General features: G+C 44.2%; 1 protein-coding gene across 1 annotated transcript in view; it reads left to right on the top strand.

Annotated features, from left to right (window-relative positions):
• Window positions 1-23,932, top strand: part of LOC134934723 (solute carrier organic anion transporter family member 1A2-like) — a 193,463-nt gene that overhangs the window by 81,045 nt on the left and 88,486 nt on the right. The window contains exons 4-5 of the mRNA XM_063930090.1: window positions 6,265-6,380; window positions 6,656-6,805. Of these exons, the coding sequence (XP_063786160.1) occupies window positions 6,265-6,380; window positions 6,656-6,805 (266 nt within the window). The remainder of the gene's footprint in view (window positions 1-6,264; window positions 6,381-6,655; window positions 6,806-23,932) is intronic.

Raw genomic sequence — 23,932 nt, 5'->3', positions numbered from 1 at the left:
AACCTGAACCTGGGTTGATCGTCCCTTACCTGAACAACTGGCCCCCATCTTTGCAGGTGTTGCTTTCACTACCTCTGACCTTCAAATCAGGGTCTTCAGCGAACCCTTACAAAAACCAAGTTGCCCGGGGTAAGCCGACGGTGAAAGTTCAACCGAGTGCTTCCACCCACTCTCGCCCACGTTGGCCAATATGTCCAATCACTGTTGCAGCGCTGTCGTACCCAACCTAGGGCCCCTATGAACCTTTATTTACTGGGGCGCGTGGGAGTAGGTTACCCTCCCCAGTAAGTATCGGTTGTTAGAGAATTCCTGAGTGATCAGAGAACCTCCCTTAAAATAAAAAAAATCTACACAAATCACGTTAGAATGTACAAATAGCGTTTATGATCCCACAGCAAATTTTTAGTGGGTATCAAGGTAACAAACTAATGCACACAATTACATGCGGTACAGTCGTGCTGCGTAAAAGTAACTATACTTATGCACTGAACGACCAGCGGAATCGATAATTGCGGCTGCGAATTCCTTTCAGCCAGAGCGTAATGGCCTATATGGGTATTGCACCAACCCTCCCGGGGTTGTGCCTCTTTCCTCTGACCTTACCTTGTCAGGAACTTACTTTATCTCTAGCGGACTTCCTAGTCTGCTGTACCTGGACCTCCTGGTCTGTATCTACAGTAGACTTCCTAGTCTGCTGTACTTCTAATGCTCTTATTTCAATACTAACAAGGGATGCCTCCCAAGCTACCACGTGCTATCACTTTCACGGATGTACCTCACGAGAACTCGACTTCCGGGGGTTCCAACCAAAATGAGAAACTTATATATATATATATATATATATACACACTCTTTCACCTCATATACTCTTTACTTTTTCTGTACAGAAAATTCCTTTCACTCAGGTAACACAGGCTAGTCCCAGAGGAGTTGCAACTAGAGAAGGATTAAAATTTTGGACACTGAGATTAACTTGCGCTATTATCGCGTTGCTTCCGTATCGCCTTACTAAAACAATGCTATCATGTGATTTGTATTAAGCAGGCGTACCCGTACGCTCCGTTGCGTAATATACGCTACGTGTGTAGGCCTTTGCGTCGCGTACGCTTGTCCCGCCCTTTGTTAGGGACACGTGTACACAGGCCAGACACGTCCGCAGTAACACAAATAACACGTGTCTATCAATGCAAATGATATTTAGCTATAATCATTTACCGAACACCACACAGATTCCACTGTATCAACCTTTAACTAGGCCAGGCTGTGTGCGTGTTTTTATAATTACTCCCTTAAGTATTCATTTTATTTTTTTTAACTACCAATAGCAACAAATCTTTCTCAGCACGTTATCAATGATAAGTGGCAAACAGGAAAGTGAGATATGTGAACGTACACAAATGAAAATGCAGCTGTGTGCGTGTGTTGCATACGCAATGTGTATCAAACAGAAATAAACAGTTTTAAAAGACAATAGCGTACTGTTCTTACCTTCCAGTTCTGGATTCCACCAGCACTCCTACAACTAAGCGATGCAGACGCTTATCTAGTCAGCACTACCGTATCCCCAACCACCAACATGGATACAAAGGATACTGTCTTTCTGCCCTTTGCTGACGGATAAAGTCTGCGTGTTTTCGTTAGTGCGGATATGTGGAGGACGGACGAGGCCCAAATTGATAAAGCCTATTCTTTACCTTATAACATTAACTATATATTTGTAACAGACTCAGTACGCAAGTGGCGTATAAAGTACCGTAATGGTACGCACTTAGCGTAGCAGACGCTAGGCCGTGGTCGAGACGCACGAGCGGCAGGTTCGCTCACAGCTTATGCTTAGTATCGAGTACGCTATAGGCGGCTCAAGTACCGTAATGCTACGCTATTGGCGTAGCGGACGCTGTACCGCGAGATCGGGATACGAGCGCCGCTGACGCTCACTGAATTACACACACAAAGCCTTGTTATCAACACACTATAAGGGTATACTTATGCTGTAAACCTTATTACTGTAATATTACCACAATGTAACGCTGATTAACCCTTATCATATGAAAGCTGTTGGAGCGATTTAGATGCTCAGAAACCCTATGTAGTAAGTAGTAAAACACACACTCTTTGCTAAGGTTCCAACACCTTTACTAGATGATTTTAGTAAGTAAAAGGGAAAAGTACAGTTAACAGCTTATACACTACAAAACTAACATTAATATCTAAACAGAATAACTAGACATGAATATACAATAGCGGCACAATCGCAAATAATAACAGAGAGAGAGAGTAAATGGCTAACACAGAAGGAGAACAAGATGGTCACAGAGAAACTTACACACGTGGGAATGATCGCTAGCACAGTCCTGGAAACCAGCTCTCACTCATCACAGAGAAAACCTTGTAGAGAGAAGTGAGTGAGCTGGCCCAGGCTGGCTGCCTTATATACACAACATACAGTACACTACAAAGGGCCCTACAATCTCATTGTTCACTGGACACAGGAATGTCCCTCTGCATTATAACAAAAGGTCATAGGTGGATTCGAACAGGTGGGCTGTGACTATTTCAAACTGCTCAGATGGGAGGTATCCTCAGGATTCCCGCCGCATGGATAATGAACCGCAAATACAGAAAATGTCCATAAACTACTCATAGACATAACTATACGCAGGAGCGATTAATCTCTACCTAACCAGCAACGGATTGTTTCTAATAAAATACTCTTCAGTTAGGTACCAGACACCACTGTTCAACCTTTGTCAGACCCTTCGTATCATGAAAAGAGGAATTCCCAAGTCCATGAACCATTTACACTAAACATACTCACAGATATTATTAAGGGGACTATTACCTATAAAACACACTATAAAGGTTAAATATGCTGCGATCGAGTCGCTCGCTAGTCGCTCACAAGCACCGCCGTAGATACACATCTCCGTGCGAAGGCGACGTCGGAGCGTCCCTTACGCAACCTGAGGGGATGCGTACGCACGGGGGAGTCGGTGTACAAGGCATTAGTGAATTACGATATTTTTCGACTTTGACACTAGGCATTCTGGCAGTAGGTAGCATGCCCCATACTAGTCATTCCGGAAGTAGGCAGCATGTCCTATACTAGGCATTCCAGTAGTAAGCAGCATTTCCTATGCTATGCATTACAGTAGTAGGCAGCATGCCCTATACTATGCATTCACGTAGTAGATAGCATGCCCTATACTAGGCATTCTGGTAGTAGGCAAAAGGCACTACACTAGTCATTCTGGAAGCAGGCAGCATGCCCTATACTAGGCATTCCGGTTGTAGGCAGCATGCCCTACCCTAGGCATTCTGGTAGTAGGTAGCATGCCTAAACTAGGCATTCCAGTAGTAGGCAGCATGCACTACTAGTCATTCCGGTAGTAGGTAGCATGCCCTATACTAGACATTCCGGTAGTAGGTAGCATGCCCTACACTAGGCATTCTGGTAGTAGGCAGCATGCCCTATACTAGGCATTCTGGTAGTAGATAGCATTCCCTACACTAGGCATTCTGGTAGTAGGCAGCATGCCCTATACTAAGCATTCCGGTAGTAGGCAACATGCACTATACTAGGCATTCCGGTAGTAGGTATCATGCACTATACTACTCATTGCGGTAGTAGGTAGAATGCCTTATATTAGACATACTGGTAGTAGGCAGCATGCACCATACTAAACATTCCGGTAGTAGGCAGCATGCCCTATACTAGACATTCCGGTAGTAGGCAGCATGCCCTATACTAGGCATTACAGTAGTAGGCAGCAAGCCCTATACTAGGCATTCCGTTAGTAGGTAGCATGCCCTACCCTAGGCATTCTGGTAGTAGGCAGAAGGCACTACACTAGTCATTCTGGTAGCAGGCAGCATGCCCTATACTAGGCATTCCAGTAGTAGGCAGCATGCCCTATACTAGGCATTCCAGTAGTAGGTAGCATGCCCTATACTAGACATTCCGGTAGTAGGCAGCATGCACTACTAGTCATTCCGGTAGTAGGTAACATGCCCTATACTAAGCATTCCGGTAGTAGGCAGCATGCACTATACTAGGCATTCTAGGAGTAGGTAGCATGCCCTATACTAAGCATTCCGGTAGTAGGCAACATGCACTATACTAGGCAATCCGGTAGTAGGTATCATGCACTATACTACTCATTGCGGTAGTAGGTAGAATGCCTTATATTAGACATACTGGTAGTAGGCAGGATGCCCCATACTAAACATTCCGGTAGTAGGCAGCATGCCCTATACTAGGCATTCTGGTAGTAGGCAGCATGCCCCATACTAAACATTCCGGTAGTAGGCAGCATGCCCTATACTAGACATTCTGGTAGTAGGCAGCATGTCCTATACTTGGCATTCTGGTAGTAGGCAGCATTCCCATTACTAGGCATTCCGGTAGTAGGCAGCATGCCCTATACTAGGCATTCTGGTAGTTGGCAACATGTCCAATACTAGGCATTCCGGTAGTAGACAGCATGCCCTATACTAGACATTCCAGTAGTAGGCAGCATGCCCTATACTAGGCATTACGGTAGTAGGTAGCATGCCCTATACTAGTCATTCTGGTAGGATACAGCATGCACTATACTACTCATTCTGGTAGTAGGCAGCATGCCCGTCACTAGGCATTCCGGTAGCAGGCAGCAAGCCCTATACTAGACATTCCGTTAGTAGGTAGCATGCCCTAACCTAGGCATTCCGGTAGTAGGCAGAAGGCACTATACTAGGCATTCCAGTAGTAGGTAGCATGCCCTACACTAGGAAATCCGGTAGTAGGTATCATGCCCTATACGAGTCATTCCGTAGTAGGTAACATGCTGTATACTATGCATTCCGGTAGTAGGCCCCATGCCCTATACAAGACATTCCCGTAGTAGGTAGCATGCCCTATACTAGGCACTCTGGTAGCAGGTAGCATGCCCTATACTAGGCATTCCAGTAGTAGGTAGCATGCCCTATACTAAGCATTCTGGTAGCAGGTAGCATGCCCTATACTAGGCATTCCAGTAGTAAGCAGCATGCAATATACTAGGCATTCTGGTAGTAGGTAGGATACCCTATACTATGTTTTTGGGCAGTAGGCAGCAACATTTTTCCTGTACATTTCTGGTAGTAGGCAGCATGCCCTATACTAGAAATTCCGGTAGTAGGCCGCATTCCTTATACTAGTAATTCCGGTAGTAGGTAGCATGCCGTATACTAAACATTCCGGTAGTAGGCAGCATGCCCTACACTAGACATTCTGGTAGTAGGCAGAATGCCCTTTACTAGTCATGCCGATAGTAGGCAGCATGCCCTATACTATGCATTCTGGTAGAAGGCAGCATGCCCTTCTCTAGGCATTCCGGTAGTAGGTAACATGCTCTATACTAGGCATTCCGGTAGTAGGTAGCATGCCCTATACTATGCATTCTGGTAGAAGGCAGCATGCCCTTCCTTTGGCATTCCGGTAGTAGGTAACATGCTCTATACTAGGCATTCCGGTAGTAGGTAGCATGCCCTATACTAGGCATTCTGGTAGTAGGCAGCATGATGTATACTAGGCATTCAAGTAGTAGGCAGCATACCCTATACTATGCATTCTGGTAATAGGCAGCATGCCCTATACTAGACATTCTGGTATTATGCAACATGCCGTATACTAGACATTCTGGTAGTATGCAACATGACGTATACTAGGCATTCTGGTAGTATGCAACATGACGTATACTAGGCATTCCGGTAGTATGCAGCATGCCCTATACTAGGCATTCCGGTAGTAGGTAGCATGTCCTATACTATGCATTCCGTTAGTAGGCAACATGCCCTATACTAGACATTCTGGTAGTAGACAGCATACCCTATACTATGCAATCTGGTAGTAGGTAGCATGCCATATACTAGGCATTCTGGTAGTAGGCAACATGACGTATACTAGACATTTAGTTAGTAGTTGCAACGGGGTTGTTGGCTTGGAGAGAGCCATCTCCTGCAGTAACTGGACCTGGTACATGGATGTGTCGGTGTGACGGTGGGATGTGATTGAATAGGCGCAGCATCCATCCATGTACTTCCACCTGTCTCACCTATTACAGAGGAACTAAAGAACACTCAATCTGTTGAATACTGCATATGACAAGACCAGTTAATTGGGAGGTAAAACAATGAGTATACATAACAAGAAATGTATTATCATTATCTAATTGTCATTGAGCAATGCCTATTGGGATAGCTCTGGCTGCACCATAACGTGATGTTGTTGTCCTGAATACACAGCTACCAGTATGAGACAGCAACAGCCAACACATTGCAGAACGTGACATCCCACACCTCCCACGCTCACCTGTGTGTGGCAGGTCAGAGCCACGCCCGGGACCCCGAGTTTTCAGAAGGTGCGTTTTATAATTTTGTATTGGCTCAGTCATTCTCTCGGGGGGGATTGTGCCACCAGACGTCACCACCATGTGGGGCTGCACACGTTATTTCAGTAGACAATCTTGGCTCCTTTCCTGGCACCTCTGTGGGGTGTGAGTAGTCAGATACTGGTCGTGAATTTCCTTTGCCCAACCGTTCCTGTGCTCTTTCTGGCAAGCGGCAGAATCCCCCCCTCAGTGTAATTGTTGTTTGGCTAGCACTTACCCACTGAGCCACCTCTCTCCCTGCACAGAGTGCACAGCGGGATCCTCAGAGTCCTTGATGTGGATATTTGTTCTTGCTGGGAAAATTCTACAAGGAATTGGAGAGACGCCTATTGTGCCGCTGGGACTGTCGTACATTGATGACTTCGCAAAAGTGGAAAATTCTCCATTTTACATTGGTAACTAATAACTATAACGACTGAACGAGCATTTACCCGGAAGACATTGCGAATACAGCGCAGCGTATAGTGTGATTAGTGAGTGATGCCTCAGTGGGAGGAGTCTGTGGTCTGAGGGACAAGCGCTGACCCAACCTCTGAATAAATAAAGTAATTATTAATAACGGGTTCTGTATAACACTGCTGTGAATGATAAATTACACTTAGGAGAGATCTCCATCGCAGTTGTCGGATGATGACATCTTATGTCTTAGGCTGCGTTAGATTCCTCTGCGGATACTGCTGAGCCCCCTCTCACATGGCGAGTGCTTGGCAGCCAGACTATCGCTGAGGTGTTAGAGTGGGACGCTGCGCTAATCCCTACGGTACCCGGGGAAGCCCAGGAGGCGCCACTAACAGCATCTCTGCCTCTGACAAACAGAGAACGAACAAGGGGCCTATTCACTAAGCCCAGTTACATGTGCGGAAACACTTTCTGCGTGTTTTATGTTTCAGGCCCATTCATCATTAGAGGCTCAATATGGCCGCCTTACATTCTACAGACTGTAAAAGCTGATCGTTTTAGGAGTGTGTGTTGAATAACTGACCCCTCTTCAGATGACCTTACTTCCCTTCCCCCGCTCTGTCCTACTGGAAGAAGCAACCGCAGTGCATCCAACGGCCTTCCCTCTGTGGATACGCAAACTCACACATGCGCACAATGCTCGGCAGTAATTAGCGGTGACAGTGTTTGGGCTTTTTGGAGCAGCGGTCTAGCAACTGGAGCAATACTGAATTGCTCTGGTATTCTAGTGTCCTCCACTGCAACTAACAGCGGGATGAATATTTAATTATCCGGGACCAAGATGCCCTCAATAGTGATTAGAGCCCCATGACTCTATAAGAGCACTCCCGACCATTCTCTCCCAGGCGGATAGTAACATACTGTATATAAATTAGAGATGTGCGTCTGGCACTTTTCAAGTTTTGGTTTTGGTTCTAATTCCATTTTCGTGTTTGGGTTTTGGCTTGGCTTTGCTAAAACTACCCTTTCGTGTTTTGGTTTTGGTTTTGGATCTGGATGATTTTTTTTGGGGGGAAAGCATAAAAACTGCTAAAATCACAGAATTTGGGGGTAACTTTGCTCCTACAGTATTATTAACCTCAGTAATAATCATTTCCACTCATTTCCAGTCTATTCTGAACACCTTACAATATTGTTTTAAGGCCTAAAAGTTACACCGAGGTGGCTGTATGACTAAGCTAAGTGACACAAATGTGCGGCATAAACACCTGGCCCATCTAGGAGTGGCACTGCAGTGTCAGACAGGATGGCACTATTCAAAAACTAGTCCCCAAACAGCACATAATGCAAAGAAGAAAAAAAATTGCAACAAGGTAGTTGTATGACTAAACCAAGCGACACAAACAATTAGGCCCATCTAGGCGTGGCACTGCAGTGGCAGACAGGAGGGCAGATATTTACAAAAAAAGGCCCCAAACAGCGCATGATGCAAAGAAGAAAAAGAGTTGCAATTAAGTAGCTGGATGGCTAAGCTAAGCGACACAAGTGTGCGGCACAAACACCTGGCCCATCTAGGAGTGGCACTGCAGTTACAGATAGGATGGCACAAAAAAACCTAGTCCCCAAACAGCACATGATGCAAAGAAGAAAAAGAGGTGCAAGATGGAATTGTCATTGTGCCCTCCCTTCCACCATTATGTTGTATAAACAGGACATGCACACTTTAACAAACCAATCATTTCAGCGACAGGGTCTGCTACACGACTGTGTCTGAAATGACTGGTTTGTTTGGGCCCCCACCAAAAAAGAAGCAATCAATCTCTCCTTGCACAAACTGGCTCTACAGAGGCTAGTTGTCCACCTCATCATCATCCTCTGATTTCTCACCCCTTTCACCGTGTACATCCCCCTCACTGAGTATTCATTCGTTCCCACTGGAATCCACCATCACAGGTCCCTGTGTACGTTCTGGAGGTAATAGCTGGTAAATATCTTCCCGGAAGACTTTATAATTCATTTTGATGAACATCATCTTCTCCACATTTTGTGGAAGTAACCTCCTACGCCGATCGCTGACAAGGTTACCGGCTGCACTAAACACTCTTTCGGAGTACACACTGGAGGGGGGGGCAACTTAGGTAAAATAAAGCCAGTTTGTGCAAGGGCCTCCAAATGACATGCCTACTTGGATGCTATCACTCATATAATCCTCCAACATTCTTTCAATGGTGACAAAATCATATGCAGTGACAGTAGACGACATGTCAGTAATCGTTGGCAGGTCCTTCAGTCCAGACCAGATGTCAGCACTCGCTCCAGACTGCCCTACATTACCGTCAGCGGGTGGGCTAGGAAATGTTATCCTTTTCCTTGCAGCCCCAGTGGCGGGAGAAATTGAAGGAGGATCTGTTAACGGGTCACATTCCGCTTGAGTTGACAATTACTAACCAGCAGGTCTTTGCACCTCTGCACACTTGTGTCTGCTGGAAAGAGAGACACAACATAGGATTTAAACCTAGGATCGAGCACGGTGGCCAAAATGTAGTGCTCTGATATCAACAGATTGACCACCCTTGAATCCTGACAAAGCAAATGAAGGGCTCCATCCTCAAGTCCAACATACTTTGCGGAAATCCTCTGTTTTAGCTCCTCCTTCAATTTATCCAGCTGCTTCTGCAAAAGCCTGATGAGGGGAATGACCTGACTCAAGTTGGCAGTGTCTGAACTGACTTCATGTGTGGCAAGTCCGAAGGGTTGGAGAACCTTGCACAAGATGGAAATCATTCTCCACTGCGCTTGAGTCAGGTGCATTACCCCTCCTTTGCCTATATCGTAGGTGGATATATAAGCTTGAATGGCCTTTTGCTGCTCCTCCATTCTCTGAAGCATATAGAGTGTTGAATTCCACCTCGTTACCACATCTTGCTTCAGTTGATGGCGGCGCAGGTTCAGGAGTGTTTGCTGGCGCTCCAGTCTTCGTCATGCAGTGGAAGAATGCCAAAAGTGGCTCGCAGTTTTTCAGGCCACCGACGGTATCTCCTGCACCCCCCTGTCATTTAAAAAAAAAATCTGCACCACCAAATTAATTGTATGTGCAAAACATGGGACGTGCTGGAATTTGCCCAGTTGTAATACACGCACAATATTGGTGGCATTGTCCGATATCACAAATCCTCAGGAGAGTCCACTTGGTGTAAGCCATTCTGCAATGATGTTCCTCAGTTTCCGTAAGAGGTTGTCAGCTGTGTGCCTATTATGGAAATCAGTGATACATAGCGTAGCCTACCTAGAAACGAGATGGCGTTTTCAGGATGCTGCTACTGGTGTCACTGCAGGAGGCCATACATCTACCCAGTGGGCTGTTACAGTCATATAGTCCTTAGTCTGCCCTGTTCCACTTGTCCACATGTCCATGGTTAAGCGGACACTGGATACAACCGCATTTTTTAGGACTATGGTGACTCTTTTTCTGATGTCTGTGTACATTCTCGGTATCGCCTGCCTAGAGAAGTGGAACCCAGATGGGAATTGATAACGGGGACACTGTAACTCTAACTAATCTTTAAGTGACCCTGGATAACGGATGCACCTCTAACACCAACATAGCTGTCAAGGCCTCAGTTATCTTCTTTGCAAAAGGATGACTGCTGTCATATTTAATCTTCCTCACAAAGGACTGTTGGACAGTCAGTTGCTTACTGGAAGTAGTACAAGTGGTCTTCCGACATCCCCTCTGGGATGACAATCGACTCCCAGCAGCAACAACAGCAGCGGCAGCAACAGCTGGCATACCACTCAAGGATCCTATGGAGGAATCCCAGTTAGGAGAGGAATCCTCAGTCTTGACATGGCCTGCAGGACTACGGATGTTCCTGACTGAGGAGGAAGTTGACGTTGAGGGAGTTGGTGGTGTGTATTGCAGGAGCTTGGGTACAGGAGGAAGAAGGGATTTAGGTGTCAGTGGACTGCTTATTCTCTTACCCAGTTTCTGAACTTGACACTGACTTCTGATGAATGCGCTGCAGGTGACGTATAAGGGAGGATGCACCTAGGTGGTTAACATCCTTACCCTACTTATTACAGATTGACAGAGGCATCAGATGGCTTGACACCTCGGGGTATATTTACAAAAATGTTGTGTTTGTCCAATTTTATTTTATTTTTCTAAGTGACAACACGGGCATTTACTAAGCACAAATCTTGGCAGTGTTGTTGCAAATCGTAATGGTTTTCACGGCTAAGTTCAGAAATACGAATGAATAGACCATCGGCCAAACACGGCTGTTTGCTCATACAACACGGTAATTTACTAATCATTCGTATTTAGGTGTTAAGGTCTCTGCTTGCTCAATTGCTGTCGTATTTCTTTGTGAATCGTTAAAAATAGCAGCAAAAAAATAGACCTGCTTTTTTCAGGCGTGTTTACATGTGTTGCAACTTCAAAATCCATCACACCTGAATTAGGATGCCTATAAAAGGATCGTAGGCCCATTTCAAACGGGTGGTCTTCATGTGACCGCCGGTCAGCTGACCGACAGTCACATGACCTCCTCGGTGAGCCCGACGGCTCACTATCCCGATGGTCGGCATGCCGACCAACAGGGACTATTTCCACTCGTGGGTGTCCACGACACCCATAGAGTGGGAATAGAACCTATGGCGACCGCAGGTCGCCACCGAGCCCGCAGCGTGGCGAGAGCAGCGAGCCCGCAAGGGGCTTGCTGCACTCGTCCCTCCCCGCCGGGATCCCGGCGTCGGTATGCTGCCGGGATCCCAGCGTCGGTAAGGTGACCGGCGGTCAGGAGACTGCCGGTCACCCGTACTACACCCTTTCAAACAACCTACACTCAGACATGGCTGCTGGAGTATGGTGCAGTGATCTTTTGTGTGCTGTGGGATTCCTCAGATTCAGACATCAGCCTATAAGTAACCAGGGACAAGAAACTGAACATGGTCAGCAGGTTGTACAGGTTCCGCGGAGGCTGCGCAGGCCTCGTTTTTTTAGGGGGCATTTAAACTTGAATGCTTTGTCCGATGATGGGTCATACAGATGTTCCGTCTAAATCGTAACATTTTCCATCTGTATGACCTTGTCAAACTGGACCTAGACCCTGAGACAGCACGCTCTCGCCCTGTCTCAGGCCTGCACAAACTCCTGGCTGTGTTGCACTTTATGGCTACTGGGAGCTGTCAGGCTGTGTCTGGGGATGTCATTGGAATCTCACAGCCCACCTTTTCAAGAATACTGACACAGGTAACGTATACCTAACAACCTCCTCTGTTTCTTTGTTGTTCTTATTACTCTTAGTGTCCAGTGATGAGGTTATGTCATTAAGACACATTAAAAAAAAAACAAATATACACACAGGTGTTGGATGTTTTGCAGCCCCACATCGATGCCTCAATCTGCTTCCCTACCCAAGAGTCTCAGTGGCATGCCGTCAGGGTAGCTTTCTATGAGCTTCCTGGCATGCCCAATGTTCTGGGAGCCATAGATTGCACACACATTCAGCTGAGACCACCTAGGGGCAGGCAGCACATCTATACAAATCAACATCTAGACAACTCCACAAATGTGCAGGTGGTTTGTGATGCAAATCTAAAAATAATGACTAGGAGCTGCCATGACTCCTTCGTCCTCAGTCAGTCATCCCTCTGTGATAAGTTTGAGGACAGACAAATGCCAGATGGATGGCTGCCGGGTATGTAATTTGATATGTTTTGGACTGGTATACTAATCATAAATACACTGTGTTACTTATGTGTTGTTGTATCTTACCATGAAGCACGTTGCCATATCTGTCTTTCAGGTGATGGAGGATATGGCTGTTTCTTTTAGCTTCTAACTCCATTGTCCCAACCTGATTTAACTGCTGAACACAATTACAATAATGCACAAAAGTCCACGTGGAATGTGATAGAAAGATGTTTTGGGGTGATGAAAACGAGGTTTCGGTGTCTGGATAAGTCTGGTGGCATTTTGTTGTCTAGTCCCTTGAAGGTGACTCAAATTGTGTTCTGCTGCTGCTTTCTTCATAACATGTGTTTGCATCAAGTTCTGCCACATGTTGATGAGGATGAGTAGGATGAAGAAAGCAGCCAGCAAGCAGTAGAATTAGAGACATCTGGCGACACTTGGAGAACAGATGTAGGGAGGCAGGTAAGGAAACACCTCATAAATACACATTTTTAAGGTAAGTATGTTTTGCATTTTTCATTTATTGTGTAAGGCTAAATTTTGTAACATAATGTATATGTTAAAAACATTACTCAGAATGTGTATTTCTGCATTAGACATACAATAATACCCTTGCTATATGTTTTCCAAATGCAGCATGTGTATTGTGTTGTTTGAAATTGGACACACATCAGAACAAGAGTCACATGTATAAATTCGGAATAAGTATTCATAAACTTAAAATGCTATTTACTTTAATACATAAAAGAAACCAGTTAATAAATGATTATGTCATTTACTTTAGGAATGCCTGTTACTTCCTAATGTAACACTTACACACATTTATTAACTTATCCTTGATGAATACATGTGCTCCTATGTGTGGTGTACCATTGGATTTAAGGAACACAAATGTAGTATCATTCAAAATAATTTATTTTGTTTGGTTTGCTGAAGTAAATAAAAAAAAAATATTTTGAATGATACTACATTTGTGTTCCTTAAATTCATACACAATACACAATTTTCAACATGTATCCATTATTACCCACTTTATTTTTTAAAACATTAAAATATACATTTCTTTGGGTCTCCCTCTTGTTTCTGATGCATATTTTTCCTTTTTAACACACGTAAAAATGTAACAAATATATTGTCCTTCATTATGAAAAATATTGCTGAATTGTTTTTTAAAAAAAATATTAGGACACTATTTACACACACAATAGTGTTCTTGTTGTAATGTCCAATATATCAGAAATGTAAAAGAGTTTGCATTCACAATGTAAGTTGTATTGGTCATTGAATAATATGGCTGGCAGCCAATTAGTCTGGCTGCAGAATATAAGAGTGATTGGAATCAAGAAAGAATCATTAGTTAATCAAGTATACTGGTCTTAATTTAGCACCCAAAAGACATTCTTCCTGGCTGCCAATTAGTCTGGCTGCAGAATATAAGAGTGATTGGAGTCAAGAAAGAATAATTAGTTAATTAAATATAGTGGACTAATTTCTGCAGGCTAAGATGAATGTGCAGCTCAAAGAACATTTCCCTCCTCACCACAAAAACAAAGCATTACAATAATAATTGTTTGCACAAAAAAAGTTGTTTTTTTACATTGCTCATTAATGATGTTCATAAAATTTGCAAGGTACAAAGTGGTGTATATATATGCAGACAATCAGACAATTAGTAACTAAGTTTGTTTTCTTCTCATAACAGAATTCGTGATCTATATCACTTGTGTTTTTTTGGGTGGCTGGTAGGACTGGCCTTTGCCTTTACCACTGTCGTGTTGGTGTGCTCTGGTGGTGAGGACACAGGCGATGTAATTGGAGTATTCGTTCCAGTACTGATGCTTGGTTGCTGTTGGTGCTGGGATCTGAGTGTTTCATTGAGGTTAGTGAGGGTGGCATTGAGTTTGCGTGTTGCAGCAGTTTAATTTTCTAAAATTCTGGTGATAGATTAATTTATCATTTAATTGTTTTCTAAAATGTTGATATAGTTTTGCTGTTGTCTGTGCTTTTTTTTCCATTATGCGTTGTAAGTTGGCCATGACATGTGTAATGTCTGCACGCATCATTTTCATGGTATTTGCAATTCTGGTGTTTGGTTCATTTTGGCGGCTAATATTTCTGCTAATTCTTCTGAGGTGAGATGGTGGTAGGCTAGAAAATACTTGGGTCTGCCTACGCAGGCAATCCTGATTAGTGGCCTGCTGTGTAGCCCAACTGTCCCAAAACACTTGATCAGGGCCTTGTGCTAATGGTGTTGTTGGTCTGTGTTGTGGTGGTGGTGTGCTTTGCTGGGGGGCTGTTTCCTGCAATTACTGGCTGCATTTGTATAATGATTATCTCCTCCATGTCTCTGTGTTGATGTGGTTGCGTTGGGATGCTGGTACCAGTACTAGAATCTGGTGAATCCAAAAATTAGATGTTATTTATCCATATGTGTTTTACATTGTGCAAAAACAAGAATCATGGAGCACAGGTATTTGAATATTGTTTTCACATATCCAGCATAGCAACATCATCACTCATAATTTATACACATACATATGGCTGTTTATGGCAAATGTGTGTGATTACTTCATTGTGAATGGAAGCACATGAGTTGTATGGTAGATCAGACAAACTGCACCTGAAAAACACATGTAACCACATAATGTGTTGCCTTGTAGAGTCTAAACCAAAAACCGAGTACTTTTTTAGTATGTTGGAGGCAATGTTACCTAAAACACACATGTTAAACTGAGGTTTCAAAATTTACTATTTGAGAAGCTTACACATGTGTTTCTGTTGCAGCATCTGACCATCAATCTGCTACTGTATGGCTGAAGTGGACATTCATATCTTTACTGGAAGTAGATAAGGTATTTTGGCTTTGGTTCCATTTGATGTTTTTGTGACCTCAGTAAGTAAGACTGATTTAGCATCTTACCGACATTAAAAAATGTAATGGATTATTACCAGATGACTAATGTATTTGTTGGTTTCAGCTTGTTACCATCCAAATGAGGAGAGTGGGGTTTGCGTCTTGGAGGTTTGTCCAAAATTTGCGGTGGTGGTACCAAAGAAACTGCAGACAATCTTCGTGGCGGGGTAGCCTGCTGTGTTTGGGAGTGGCCATCAGACCGCACTTTCTTTGTTGGCACATGTGTCCTTCTTTGTTGGGGCTCAGGTGGCCACCTTCTGCTGCTCAAGACTTCTATTGAGGGACCTATTATTTAAAGAAAAACAATTGGTGTGGCCATACCTTTACAACGTTACCCTGTACTACAATGGACACTTTATCTGCTTCCGCAGCGTCATCATCCTCAGATGTCATGGGACTGACTGCAGGACGAGCAGTAGAGCTTTTTTTCAACACTGTAAATAATGAAATAATGTTTAATTGAACATTACTAATGCTATTGCTGTTAAATCAAACCATTATTTTGATAAACACTACATGCAAAAAAATAGTCCATGTTTAATGGGGTAAATAACCCAAAAAATTAAACAACTAAAAAAAATGCAATATGGAAAGTGATATACTGGAAATAATGTACAGGACACAAACATGGGACACAACCACAAATACATACTCTAACAATCCAAAACACACACAACTTGATTTGTACATATAATGTCAGTAATTTACAATGTAAGACAGAATTTAGTCACTGATGTGTCAATACAAGCACACACTAGCACAATAACAGCAAATACATACGTTCATCATTGATTAGAAATCTGAACAAACATAATAGTAATGTAACTAAGTCAGCTGGGTTGTATCAGGGTACAAATACAACCTAAAAATGGGCCTTAACAAATGGGTTGGTCGTCCACATGAATGCATTCTGGCCAAATGAAAACACACATATAACTGTTTGCAAAGTGACTTTGCACTACTCCAGCCTATAACATGCCATCCACTGATTTGTGACCATTGCACATGAATAAATTCAAAAATACATCTAAAATCCTAACTAAAAAAAAGTTAAATGACAAAATTACTGCTGTACAGTTCAATGACACACCAAGTCAACACACACATGGAAAATTAAATGTGACCAAACAACATGACATACAATAAAGTACTATGTTACATTGACTTTAGCATAAAATATTACCTAAATAAAATTATTTCATGATGCGCACTTGGAGATAGTATTAATGTGCAACATCACATGACACACATTTACAAACCCTAAAAAAATAAAATAAAAAAAATGTAAAGAAAAATCACATGCTCACCATCCTTCCTGGCCCGATCTGAATCCCGGACATGGGTTGCTTGCACAACTTCAGGAGGTATTAAACTCCGCATGGGCTCCTCATAGTCCAGATATCTGGCAATAATGGGCTGTCCACACACAGTTTTGCGTGCCAACTTCGCCTCCTTGGCCATTTTGGACTTGACACGCCGCTTTATGTCATAGTACCGTTTACGGCATGTGTCCTCCATCCGCTTGACCACCCCCTCACTATTTACAGCAGAAACTACTTTCACCCACAACACCGTCTTCCGTGTTGCCACCTTGGCCAAATCAGGCCCAAATAGCTGCCGCTGATACTTCATCAGCTCCCGCACCAATGCCACATTTTAAGCATAACTAAATTTTACATTCCGCCCAGTCTTAGCAGAGGTGCGTGGCTGCGGAGCTGTCTGTCACTATCACTGTCACTTAAGGCTGCTGCTGCAACCTCACCCACCTCCTCCACCTCACTAACCTCACTCTCACTCACCTCCTCCACCTGAACAACCTCCTCCACCTCACTCACACCCTCCACCTCACTCACCTTTGACTCGCACATAATTGTGTGGTTAAACAATTAACAAAGAAAAATAATAAGACAAACAACACACTCCTTCACTACCACTGCACAACACACACACACACACACACACACACACACACACAAACACTGACAAGGGACTATAAATTTAAAAAAACTTGAACAAAAAATGAGATAATACCAAAAAAAAAAGACTACAAGAATGACAACACAATACTACACTCACAAATCGCAAACCAAACTCCTCACCAAACCAACTACTCACCAACCTCCACAGCACAACCTCCCTCCTCACCACTAACTAAACCCATGAAGTGCGGACGGTTTGGGGCGTATTTATATGGTTGCGCACAGACACTCCTACATCAGAAACACAACCAACCACGAACGAGGATAAAAATCGAAACTAAAAGTGAAAATGCGGCCGTGGTTAAAAAAAAAAAACACTGCCGTGTTGTACTTTGAAAAAAACAAGTAAAAACAACCAAAACACGAACGTAAACATCATTGCCGGACGTAAATTGACCAAAAAAAAATGACTGCTATCGACATCGGAAAATAGAAAAACCAATAACTCGACAGCTTCGTAAATTAGCGTATAGAGATTCAAAAAGTTGCATGAAAATGCACCCGATAAAAAATGAGTTTAAACACAACACAAATCGACTCAAACACAAATATTAGTAAATATACCCCCAGTTGTCCGGATTTGAGGAGAAATAATTCCACACCGAAGAGGTGACTTTTTTGGTACTTTGTCCATGCATCACAATGGGCTTCTTCGTCCCAAGGACAACAGGTGTCTCCCTGGGTGCCTGACTTAAACAAACCGCATCACCATCAGAATCCTCATCGTCCACTTCCTCCTCAGCGCAAGCAACACCCATATCCCTCTCTTGATGTACTTCAACAGTGTCATCTTCAATTTGAATATCAGTAACTGGACTGTGGGTGCTCCTTCCAGCACATGCAGGGGGTGTGCAAATGGTGGAAGGAGCTACCTCTTCCCGTCCAGCGTTGGGAAGGTCAGGCATCGCAACTGCCGACACAATTGGACTCTCCTTGGGGATTTGTGATACCATCTCAGAGCACACAGTTTTTTTCTGTGCTCTTTCCAGCTTAAGTCTTTTCATTTTTCTTGCGGGAGGATGAGGGCTTCCATCGTCATGAGAAGCTGAACCACTAGCCATGAACATAGGCCAGGGCCTCAGCCGTTCCTTGCCACTCCGTGTCGTAAATGGCATATTGGCAAGTTTACGTTTCTCCTCAGATTATTTAAATTTATTTTTTTGATTCTTTTAACTGAACTTTTGGCTTTTTGGATTTTACATGCCCTCTACTATCACATTGGGCATCGGCCTTGGCAGACGACGTTGATGGCATTTCATCGTCTATGTCATGGCTAGTGGCAGCAGCTTCAGCACTAGGAGGAAGTGGTTCTTCTTGATCTTTCCCTATTTTCTCCTCAAAATTTTTGTAATCCATTATTTTTTGGGAGTTATAAGAGACAATATGTGTCACAGGAATGACTGGAATTACTGATGACACAGGACACTATCAATGGTCTGATGCAGCCTAACAGGTTGTTATAATTGTTATACTGCAGCAGTGGATATATATAGCAGCAGCGTATATTGCCACTGGAATTACTGATGACACAGGACACACACTACCACTGGTCTGATGCAGCCCAACAACTTTTTAATAATAATATAATTGTAATTTGTTATACTGCAGCAGTGGCTATATATAGCTGCAGCGTATATCGTCACTGGAATTACTGATAACACAGGACACTGGATATACGGCAGCAGAGAACACCAACACTGTGACTGCCTGGACTAATGCAGCACAATACACTGACTACACTGGACTGATCTGCACAACAAAGCCCCACTTTACAGCTACACTGGATATATGGCAGCAGAGAACACCAACACTGTTACTGCCTGGACTGATGAGGCAAAATACACTACACTGGACTGTTCCTCGAACTCCACGTGGTTTACACAGGTCAGAGGCAGCCTCGGTTCTTCCTGTCTGACTCAGAAAACCCGAATGGGGGAAAATATCATCATCCCACTGTCGGATTCTCGCAAGATTCAGATTCCATATAAAGAGCCGCGCATCGCCGCCATTTTCACTCGTGCATCGTCGAGAGAGCGAGAGGACGTGGCTGCGTTCTCTGAGTGGAAAGCTCAATATCAGTGCTCAGTATCTGTGCTGCATTGTGGTGACCAGTATACTACAGTACAATAGTCCAGTGCTGCATCTTGCTGCCCAGTGTCAGTTCTAGTATCCTCATCAGTGCTCAGTATCACTGCTCATTGTCTTGTGCTGCATTGTGGTGACCAGTATACTACAGTACAATAGTCCAGTGCTGTTCTCACTGCCCAGTGTCAGTTCTAGTATCCTCATCAGTGCTCAGTATCACTACTCATTGTCTTGTGCTGCATTGTGGTGACCAGTATACTACAGTACAATAGTCCAGTGCTGTTCTGGCTGCCCAGTGTCAGTTCTAGTATCCTCATCAGTGCTCAGTATCACTACTCATTGTCTTGCTGCTGCATTGTGGTGACCAGTATACTACAGTACAATAGTCCAGTGCTGTTCTCGCTGCTCAGTGTCAGTTCTAGTATCCTCATCAGTGCTCAGTATCACTACTCATTGTCTTGTGCTGCATTGTGGTGACCAGTATACTACAGTACAATAGTCCAGTGCTGTTCTCGCTGCCCAGTGTCAGTTCTAGTATCCTCATCAGTGCTCAGTATCACTACTCATTGTCTTGTGCTGCATTGTGGTGACCAGTATACTACAGTACAATAGTCCAGTGCTGCATCTCGCTGCTTAGTGTCAGTTCTAGTATCCTCATCAGTGCTCAGTATCACTACTCATTGTCTTGTGCTGCATTGTGGTGACCAGTGTACTACAGTACAATAGTCCAGTGCTATTCTCGCTGCCCAGTGTCAGTTCTATTATCCTCATCAGTGCTCAGTATCACTACTCATTGTCTTGTGCTGCATTGTGGTGACCAGTATACTACAGTACAATAGACCAGTGCTGTTCTCGCTGCTCAGTGTCAGTTCTAGTATCCTCATCAGTGCTCAGTATCACTACTCATTGTCTTGTGCTGCATTGTGGTGACCAGTATACTACAGTACAATAGTCCAGTGCTGTTCTCGCTGCTCAGTGTCAGTTCTAGTATCCTCATCAGTGCTCAGTATCACTACTCATTGTCTTGTGCTGCATTGTGGTGACCAGTATACTACAGTACAATAGTCCAGTGCTGCATCTCGCTGCCCAGTGTCAGTTCTAGTATCCTCATTAGTGCTCAGTATCACTACTCATTGTCTTGTGCTGCATTGTGGTGACCAGTATACTACAGTACAATAGTCCAGTGCTGCATCTCGCTGCTCAGTGTCACTTCTAGTATCCTCATCAGTGCTTAGTATCACTACTCACTGTCTTGTGCTGCATTGTGGTGACCAGTATACTACAGTACAATAGTCCAGTGCTGCATCTCACTGCCCAGTGTCAGTTCTAGTATCCTCATCAGTGCTTAGTATCACTACTCACTGTCTTGTGCTGCATTGTGGTGACCAGTATACTACAGTACAATAGTCCAGTGCTGCATCTTGCTGCCCAGTGTCAGTTCTAGTATCCTCATTAGTGCTCAATATCACTACTCATTGTCTTGTGCTGCATTGTGGTGACCAGTATACTACAGTACAATAGTCCAGTGCTGCATCTCGCTGCCCAGTGTCAGTTCTAGTATCCTCATCAGTGCTCAGGATCACTACTCATCGTCTTGTGCTGCATTGTGGTGACCAGTATACTACAGTACAATAGTCCAGTGCTGTTCTCGCTGCTCAGTGTCAGTTCTAGTATCCTCATCAGTGCTCAGTATCACTACTCATTGTCTTGTGCTGCATTGTGGTGACCAGTGTACTACAGTACAATAGTCCAGTGCTGTTCTCGCTGCTCAGTGTCAGTTCTAGTATCCTCATCAGTGCTCAGTATCACTACTCATTGTCTTGTGCTGCATTGTGGTGACCAGTATACTACAGTACAATAGTCCAGTGCTGTTCTCGCTGCCCAGTGTCAGTTGTAGTATCCTCATCAGTGCTCAGTATCACTACTCACTGTCTTGTGCTGCATTGTGGTGACCAGTATACTACAGTACAATAGTCCAGTGCTGCATCTTGCTGCCCAGTGTCAGTTCTAGTATCCTCATTAGTGCTCAATATCACTACTCATTGTCTTGTGCTGCATTGTGGTGACCAGTATACTACAGTACAATAGTCCAGTGCTGCATCTCGCTGCCCAGTGTCAGTTCTAGTATCCTCATCAGTGCTCAGTATCACTACTCATTGTCTTGTGCTGCATTGTGGTGACCAGTATACTACAGTACAATAGTCCAGTGCTGTTCTCGCTGCTCAGTGTCAGTTCTAGTATCCTCATCAGTGCTCAGTATCACTACTCATTGTCTTGTGCTGCATTGTGGTGACCAGTGTACTACAGTACAATAGTCCAGTGCTGTTCTCGCTGCTCAGTGTCAGTTCTAGTATCCTCATCAGTGCTCAGTATCACTACTCATTGTCTTGTGCTGCATTGTGGTGACCAGTATACTACAGTACAATAGTCCAGTGCTGCATCTCGCTGCTCAGTGTCAGTTCTAGTATCCTCATCAGTGCTCAGTATCACTACTCATTGTCTTGTGCTGCATTGTGGTGACCAGTATACTACAGTACAATAGTCCAGTGCTGCATCTTGCTGCCCAGTGTCAGTTCTAGTATCCTCATTAGTGCTCAATATCACTACTCATTGTCTTGTGCTGCATTGTGGTGACCAGTATACTACAGTACAATAGCCCAGTGCTGCATCTCGCTGCCCAGTGTCAGTTCTAGTATCCTCATCAGTGCTCAGTATCACTACTCATTGTCTTGTGCTGCATTGTGGTGACCAGTATACTACAGTACAATAGTCCAGTGCTGTTCTCGCTGCTCAGTGTCAGTTCTAGTATCCTCATCAGTGCTCAGTATCACTACTCATTGTCTTGTGCTGCATTGTGGTGACCAGTGTACTACAGTACAATAGTCCAGTGCTGTTCTCGCTGCTCAGTGTCAGTTCTAGTATCCTCATCAGTGCTCAGTATCACTACTCATTGTCTTGTGCTGCATTGTGGTGACCAGTATACTACAGTACAATAGTCCAGTGCTGCATCTCGCTGCTCAGTGTCAGTTCTAGTATCCTCATCAGTGCTCAGTATCACTACTCATTGTCTTGTGCTGCATTGTGGTGCTCAGTATACTACAGTACAATAGTCCAGTGCTGTTCTCGCTGCTCAGTGTCAGTTCTAGTATCCTCATCAGTGCTCAGTATCACTACTCATTGTCTTGTGCTGCATTGTGTGGTGCTCAGTATTCTACAGTGCATCACTAATAGTCCAGTGTCTTGTGCTGCATCTTCTTGCTATATGGTGCTGTGGTAGTGTCCTGTAACTGTGTATAGGTCATCATCATTCTAATCACAGTGGTATCTGGGGGGGTGACAATTCCAGAGGGCTTTTGTGCTGCTCACTAATACTAGTACATCGTGCTGCTCAGTGTCAGTTCTCTGTAGTATCATCAATGCTCAGTATAATCAGTGCTCAGTATAATCAGTGCTCAGTATAATCAGTGCTCAGTATCAGTGCTCAGTAATATCAGTGCTCAGTATAATCAACGCTCAGTATAATCAGTGATCAGTATAATCAGTGCTCAGTATAATCAGTGATCAGTATAATCATTGCTCAGTAATATCAGTGCTCAGTAATATCAGTGATCAGTATAATCAGTGATCAGTATAATCAGTGCTCAGTATAATCAGTGATCAGTATAATCAGTGCTCAGTATAATGTTAGGTTCCTGGTGCTCAGAACAAGGGAGATGTTATGAAGCGAGTCCAGAGCACCAGGACGTAATGCTGGGAAAGGGGAATGGAAAGGGAATAGCCCCTGGCGCCCTATCTCCGTTGTCTCACCCGTGCTGTCAGTACACTCTTGCGAGACTATGGTTGCTTGAGCCCATGGCAGCCGCGTTTGAAGGGCGGATTACGTCTGCCCAACTTCAATGCCCCCTCAGGTCTTAATGAGAGACAAAGAGTGAACCGAGACAGGGTGATAACAAGGGGCCCTCTGACTAAACAACAAGGCCAGGGGCTACTAACAAACCTAAAACCAAAGTATGTGCGGCTTGCCGCCAAAGGAAAAGAACAACAAAGGAAATGCTGACCACACGCCGACACAATACTTTTGTGTACCGGCGGTGACAGCATAAGCAGAACCCTCTGCAAAACACCAGTGACAGAAATAATAAGGTAATACAGCGGCCTAGGCCGACGGACGCGGCCGTGCCGCTACTCACGGAACCGGTACGAATACTGGCAAACGGACAGGAACTCCCAATGCTGCTGACACAGACTCTCAGAACTGGAGGACAGGCAGAATCCCAAACGACAGACCGGTGGACACCAAGAAGCCAGAAACTTGCACAGGCAACGGTACTGGACCTCAGGACAGGAACGCCTCACGGCAGGACACGGGATCAGACATAGGAATCGACACAGGGACTGACACAGGAATCGACACAGGAAGCTCAGGAACTAGCAGGAACCAAGCTCA

The sequence above is a fragment of the Pseudophryne corroboree genome, chromosome 6, assembly GCF_028390025.1.
Source record: "Pseudophryne corroboree isolate aPseCor3 chromosome 6, aPseCor3.hap2, whole genome shotgun sequence".
Classification (NCBI taxonomy): Eukaryota; Metazoa; Chordata; class Amphibia; order Anura; family Myobatrachidae; genus Pseudophryne; species Pseudophryne corroboree.
Note: the sequence above shows the minus strand (reverse complement) of the source record. Positions and strands in the feature narration are given on the sequence as shown.